The sequence below is a fragment of the Silene latifolia genome, chromosome 10 (assembly GCF_048544455.1).
Source record: "Silene latifolia isolate original U9 population chromosome 10, ASM4854445v1, whole genome shotgun sequence".
NCBI classification, from domain to species: domain Eukaryota; kingdom Viridiplantae; phylum Streptophyta; class Magnoliopsida; order Caryophyllales; family Caryophyllaceae; genus Silene; species Silene latifolia.
Genome location: NC_133535.1, coordinates 163,348,250 through 163,355,936, shown reverse-complemented (window position 1 = coordinate 163,355,936; position 7,687 = coordinate 163,348,250). Strand labels below are relative to the sequence as shown.

The 7,687-nt window shown below is 38.0% G+C and overlaps 1 protein-coding gene across 1 annotated transcript; it reads right to left on the bottom strand.

Annotated features, from left to right (window-relative positions):
• Window positions 1–1,398: 1,398 nt before the first annotated feature.
• LOC141606826 (uncharacterized) lies at window positions 1,399–2,314 on the bottom strand. The gene has a single exon (XM_074426161.1). It carries the CDS (start codon window positions 2,085–2,087, stop codon window positions 1,548–1,550), a length of 540 nt encoding a protein of 179 aa, XP_074282262.1. The 5' UTR covers window positions 2,088–2,314; the 3' UTR covers window positions 1,399–1,547.
• Window positions 2,315–7,687: the final 5,373 nt, after the last annotated feature.

Genomic DNA, 7,687 nt, shown 5'->3' with positions numbered 1-7,687 from the left:
TGTCGTCGCGATTGGGAACGAGATCAAAACACAGTAAATTCTCTAATTAATTAAGATACAATCCTAAACTGCCATGTACTCCCTCCCTCCCGGTTATTTATTGTCCTTTGGTTTTGCACAAAGACCAAGGAAAAGGAAATGAGCCAATTACTAAATGACAAGTGAAATAAATTGAGTGTGAATGATCAAATTACTCATCAAATTCATTATTAAAATAGAAAAGAAAACAAAACAAATGACTGAGACACTCTAAAATAAAAAAGGACAACAAATGACAGGGACATAGGGAATATGTAAGTATGTTGCCATCTTGGTGTATTAAATCACCTATTATAGAACAATATTATATTCTAAGAAGAATATAATTTTGTGTTATGACACTGTAGTCTAAAATGATCCTAAAACGTCGAATTTAAATAAACATTTTCAGTAATAATTCTAAAAAAAAAAAAGCAGGGTGCTTAATTAACGGGTTGAAGTCTCTTCACATACGTTTGTTAAGACATTATCTCAATTTCGTAGAATTATTAGACTAAAAATGTCTAAATTTAGGTAGTTGTATTTTTTCTTTTTAAATTACTTTTCAGTTTTTAAAGTCACCTCCATATCTCTAACTATTCTTCATAGGTTTGTTGTATGGACCAAAAATCGATGAAACAGAATCACTCTCACAATCCACTTTTCCTAATGTGGATGCTAAATGTGCTATCACCTTCTTTTCCAAATCAATGGTATACAAAACGAATGACTCTCTCCGTTCCAGTCAATAATTTACATTTACTTCATTTTTTCCTTACAAAATAAAGCAAATGTAAACTATTTAATGAGACAGAGGGGTACAAGTTTGCCTTGTAAAGTTAATCGGAAGCTTAATGTAGACATGTAATTCAATTTCAGTGCTAACGAGTTTCTCGCGTGTATTTCAAATTGATCTTATATGATATGAATACGATTTTACATGTAAAGCTAATCTCCGACTTCCTATATTTTTCATATAGTTACAACTTACAAGGCTAACGAATACCGTTACATGTAATTTTTGGGTCCGATCGACTATGCCTCCCCTGCTTCTCGTCCCCACAATTCATTGTTACGGACTTTCCCTCCCAGTCAATAGTTTCGAATTGAACTATCACACCAACAAGTGTTACAACCTCATTTCGCGACCTCTATCGGTTTGTTACACTACCGTTCTGATTCGTTACAACCCGATCATAATCGGCTTTGGACCCGGTGGAAGAATAATTAAACTACTTGTACTCGGTATAATGTAGTTAGCGCATCAATTGACATGCATGTCACATGCATTCACTAAACTTGGGCAATTCTAATGTTATCGTCATTGTCGAAATCACAAATTATAGAATAAGACCGTGTCACACGCTGTAACACTACAAAAATAAAATGTGTAACTCTAAATTAATCACCAATGTTCACCATTACAATATAATATCTAAAACATTGATCATACAAATTACACAAACCCTCTATTTCACTTAAAACTATTTTGGACCGAATTCAAATCGGGTCCCAATTATCCGAAACCATTACATCTGGATCCACCGCGCCAATTGGGTCGGGTTAAAAATACCCGGAATATGGGTCCCACCACCGCCACCATCGCCCTTCAATAATCGCGCCACCTCATTATAACTCCGGTTCGACTTAACCATAACCGGTTCAACCGCCGGTTTTCTCATCGGTTCGGCAGCAGAAACCGGAACTGCTTCGGCTCGAGCGGGATCAAACTTATGTCCAAACAATGTCCCCTTGGTCAAAAACTCATGCGCCATATACCCCGCTAAAATCTGGTTCGATGTACTCGGACCGGATCCTGAACCGGGTTCACGTACTAGCCGGCCTGAACCGGGTGGCAACTTGGTATTAATATTGCTATTAGTATTACTATTCTTATAACCGATTGGGGTAGTTATAATATTTTTGTTGTGGGGTTGATGATGTGGAAATTGCGGTTTTTTGTTGTTGACGAAACTACCCCTGTGAGTATAAAATGAAGAGTCATCTATCCCTCCTCTATCTTTCCGCTTTCGTGTGGATGTCATAACATTTCGATTTGATTGGTTCATCCTAACCTTTCGTTTTAATTTCGTTGAGATTTATCGATTAGGGGTAAAATGGTAATTTCATATTTACCGTAACTAAACTATTTATAGACAAGATAAAAGCATTTTTGGAAAAGTAAAATTCAAAAAATTATTTTATTTAAAAAAAATGAAAAATGAGGGGATGTGGGGGCCCACGGTTGATGAGGAAATGGAGGAGAGAGAAGGAAGAGAGAGGAAGGAAAAATAAGAATGTGAGGAAGTTGGGGAATAGAGGAGTATATATAGTAAAGGGGTGGAATAAAGGGGCTTGGAACTTGAGATATTTACGGAAGTGCCATTGTGGTATTGGAAAATACGATTTTACCCTTGGAGATTTTGTTGCTCTTTTGTTGAATTTTGAATGTAAAGATGGAGTCATGATGGTATTTGACATTACCCATTAATTTAATCTAATTTAGTTGATAAATAGTAGATAAATACTTATTTATTGATTGTAATAAATGAGTATTTAATTTACAAAAGGACTGTATTAGGCTGTGATTAACCTATTATTGCTTTTAGGTGCGTACGTACTACGTAGTCTGTTGTATACTTCTATCGTTATTACTAATCGGACAGGCCTTTAAGAGAGGGAAATCCAATTGTATATTTGTATTTTCGCTTAGTTTTGACGTGGTATTGCTTTTAGGTTGGTATGTAATGTCATTTTGAACTCTTAAGTTCTAACAATACGATTTTTGTTAAGAATTTAACTCGATTTAACAATAATAATTTTTTTTTGTGTGTTTCAAAAATAAGAATTTTCCCAAGAGATAAAAGGGGAAGGTGGAGGGATGAACGTGTTAGATGGTCCAAAGTGAAGATACATGGGGCATGCCAATACGCAAGGGAAATTGCAAATATAACGAATCTCTTTGCTACGACATCTCATGATCAGGATAAACACAAATTTTCAAAAGCGATTTTTTTTCTATTTGTAATTTGTGTTCTTATAGAGTTGATTCACTTGTCCTAGAAATATTTTTCAATGCATTACATGTAACATTTACTAATTTTATATTTTACCATTGTTTTATCGGTCAAGTTTTATAAATACGGACATATGTAAAATAGATTTGATAATAGGGTAATTTATTTATCGGGGTTTATCTAGGTTATGCCCAATGGATACATGTTAATAAGGTGCTAATTAGAGAAAGATTTACATCCATAATTCTGTAAGTATAGCAAATATGAGAACATATTTCAATTTCTCGTTAGAAATGGGCGAAGGCTAGAAAAACCATTTATTTATAAAATTCTTAAATTACTCTTTTCACTTTCCAATCGTTTTTGGAATTAAATCTCAGTTACGTTTTACTAAGTAATTTTTTAATTTTTTTGAGTGATGATCATGAAGGCAGAAGCAGATTTATAATGACGATAACGTTAACAGAATTTTAAAAAAATGTCTTTGATAATTAGCGAATTACTCCATATGATAATTAGACATTTTTATGTACAATGTTGTTGCATAATGCTCTTAGTAGCAACATATTCAAAAATGTATATTTCGGCCGATATGTTATCACAATATATAATTTATCAAACAAATAAAATTATTAGATTAATTGATCATCTATTATGATGGGGCATATTCTGCACCCGCTGACCGAGTCAACATATTGAGCAAGGTCAAAGACATCCACAACAAGTCAACGTATCGAACTGACCCTTAACCGACGACGCAACTCGTCGGCTGTCACTGGGTCTCGGCTAGGCAACTAGCCACCGGGAGACACATCCGCGTACTCACATCCAAGTCCCCTCGGCATGGAGTCAACCAGGCCAGTCGGTCTGCCATGGGTCCCTCGGCCGAGGGTAGAACAGTCTTTCCACCTGCTAGCCACTTGGCCACTACGTGACAAAAGGTGAAAGTCTATAAATACTCCCCAATCCTCATTGAGAAAATGATCCACAATTCATCCTAAAACTCACTATTAATCTGGTATTAACTCCCTTATCTCTCTACAATATACTTTGCCAAGTAACACACAACTTAATCTCTTTAAGTTTACTGACTTGAGCGTCGGAGTGAGTACGCTCGGTACCAAGCCGAGCCCTCAGTTTGTTCATCTTTACAGGAGAGACCGAGAGGAAGAGACAAGAAAAGACGTCATTCATCAAGCTTACGTGGTAACAAATCCTGCTCCGGAATTACACCCGGAACATATTATTTAAACCGAAATCTAGTATTCGCGTTTTATATTTGTTTATCAAACATAACGTATATCTAAGTCTCAATATAAATTATTTATTTTCACATGATATCAAATTTGACGATGCATGATATCCTAATCATAATCATATCATCATATATTATATTAAAGCAGAAACCATCTGCCACGTGTCATCGGCAGATGGCTTCTGCCACATGTCATTTGCAAATTAAGTATTCCATTTCCGTATAATCAACATCATTTTCATATTTGAAAGATTTTTACCAGATTTTCCAAAACAAAATGAGTATCTTTTCGAAAATCTATCCTTTTAAACTCATTATCATATATTATTACCTATAAATAAAAAAAATCTTCCTAGAATTCCTAAAATCATGTGCAAAGATGATCATATAACTTGGTCAAATATTATGACTTTGATTATAATTATCCTTTTCAGTGAATTAATATTAAAATTTATTTATTTATGATGGTTATCAAATTATACCTCGCAAGTGCACGATTTTATCGTTGTACACTATTAAGGGTCGATCCCACAAGGAGTTGAAAAGATTACTAATTGTTCTAATCCTATCGTTTAGCTAAGTCGACAATAAGGGATGAAGGTTATACTAAAGCTACCAACAACAAGGTAAAGCCGCTAAATAAAAACAAACTAAGAGAAAGAGCAAGATAAAATAAATAAATAGATGGAAATCAAATAATTTAAAAGCCTAAGACTCGGTTCTCCCCAAACAATTCGTAATTCCACACAATCGAATCTCTAGGCTAATCACAAGGGTAGTTAGGTGAGGAGGTGACGACTCTAATTCGCCTAAGACCCCCCTCTCGGGTTCGAAATAGGACACTAGTGCTACCCACCAACCCCCCTCTCGGGTTCGAAGGTCGGAATCCCTAACTCAATACCCGACTACCCCAAAAACATGCATTATTCCCAAGGTGGTCCAATATTTGCTAAGGTCATTAAGCCCCGTCAATTCCCGGGTCATCCCACTCCCTCTCTCGAGGGTCGATTTCAAACGCTAGTTTAGAGGTGTCCTACCCGGTTCTCCTTTCGGTCTCAACCGAGGTCAACAATAGGGTCAAGTCTCGGGTATCCAAATCACAACCTAACCAACTCTCGTTGGTGGTCAAGGGTCGTAAGTCGACACTACCCAAAAGTCAACCCATAAACCAAGTCAATCCTCTAAACTACCCTCACCAATTTCCCCAAATAATTAGCCTTTATGAAATTCAATTAATGAAATTACTCATGTCGGGTCAAACCGAGCCCTAGTGGAAGACTACTCACTAATCATGGTTCTAATTGCAAAATTAACAATAAAGATGGAAACTTTGGTCACAAACATGGTGAGAAAATGAAATTCACTACTAAACATGCAACAATCTAACAATGGGTGGAAGGAAAGATGATTTAATCTAATAATGAGAGGGATTTAAACCTAAAGACACAATCTTTAATCAAATCAGCTCAAAGATTAAGTCTTTGAGGACAACTACCCAAGGATGAACAAAAGAAAGAGGAACAAAGGAGAGATGAACAATGATAAGAGAAGCAATGGAGAAATTAACAACAACAAACAAACAACAACAACAATTTTAACATAAACAATCAAACAAACATAAAAGATGAACAAAATGTAAACAAATGAAAATAGGGAGAGAAATAATACCAACAAAATAGTGAAAGAGGAATTTGGATAGAAATAATAAAGAAGGAAATCCTTCAATCTTCTTACAAACCCAAATTCAATCACTAATTGATTGAAGAACTTCTCTAATTAAAGAAAGATTAACAAAGTGATTAAGAAAGTTTAAAGCTTGAAAGGGTAAAATTTCTGGATCTAGGGTTGTGTGTACAAAAGGGTTTAAGAGGGGGTATATATAGGTTATACAAGGATTAGGACTGAAATTGGAAATGGGCTTTGAAACACGCGATTGCACTCCCCGGTCGGTCGACGGCCACGGCCATTTGACCGGCTGGGAGATTCCTGGAAGTTTTGAACACTTTTTGAAGTCATCAGGTGTGCACGGCCGGTCGACCGGCCGCCGGTCCCTGACCGGCTGGGGCAGCTTGACTTTGAAGCTTGACTTTTTGTCTTTGGAGGGACTCCCAGCCGGCTAACCGGCCGCCGGTCATTTGACCGGCTGGGAGATTCCTGTAACATTCTTCCATTTTCCATGTTTCTTCAGCCAATGTGTCCTCCCAGCCGGCTAGCCGGCCGCCGGGCCACCGGCTGGGAACACTTCCTTCCTTGTTTCCTCCAAAAACTTGTATATAGGTGCTCCCAGCCGGCTAGCCGGCTGCCGGCCTACCGGCTGAGAGTACCTCTCAGCATCAAATTCACTCATTTTCCTTGTGGATGTACTCCCGGCTAGGCTGGCCGGCCGCCTACCTGCCGAGGGTACATCTCAAAGATACTTCCCTTCTTCTTTCATGCAAGGCTTGGAAATCCCGTCTTTCTAGCTCCGTTTCGCCCGTTCCCGCCTCAATTTCTGCAAAGGGGCCAAAGTGTCATAGTAAAGGGAATCGGGACTAGAAACGAGAGTAAAGGGGGTACAAAACCGCCTTAAATGGGGTCGAATATGCATGAAAATAGAGGGAAAAAGAGTGCAAAATGGTCATATATCAAACCTCCCCACACTTAATCCTTACTCGTCCCCGAGTAAGTCCTTAAACCAAATGCACAAAGCATTATTATGATAAATACGGAGAGTGGATGCACAATATAAGCATCACTCAACTAAACTATTACTTGAGCCGATCGAGTATTAGCGCACTCAACGCCCCTTCAACTCACAATTTGACACCCATGAGGGGAGAGTGCCCTATTGCAAGGCAAGTTGGGTCTTGCTACAAAATTTTTGACACATTCGTCATGAAAGCACATAATCAACAAGTAGAGTGCATCTAACAAAATGACCCACTTTCCTCATCTAAGTGGTCGGAATTTTCAAACATCAAGACATGGTCTCGGTCGGGAGTACCGTCTCAGGAGTGCCAATTGAGGTGCCAACCCCCTAAATGTGACAAAAGCAACCCTTGCGTGACCAATGCTCAAGAAACCAATTCAAGAGCGGGGAAAGGGAAGAAGGGGCAAGTCCGCCGAGAATTACAAAACCGACACAAGATTCAACCAAAGGACCCATGACTAAGGGGACCAAGGCAACGACATCCTCACGGTTTTCACTCGTCACTCAATGAAAGAACAAGGCGATTTTTGTGACAAAAAGTAACCAAAATCACTCAACTAACTCGACTAGCGAAAACGTGCCCGCAATCTAATGTGTAAGACCGTCCTATGTCCAATGAAATGCAAACAATGATAAAAATGCATACAATATGAAGCAAAGGGTTACAACGGGGCTAAGGAGAAGGTCGAAACGGGATTGGTGCAAGCA

Excerpts from the sequence above, each read along its gene's own strand:
- LOC141606826 (XM_074426161.1), bottom strand. The coding sequence starts at position 2,087 with ATGAACCAATCAAATCGAAATGTTATGACATCCACACGAAAGCGGAAA.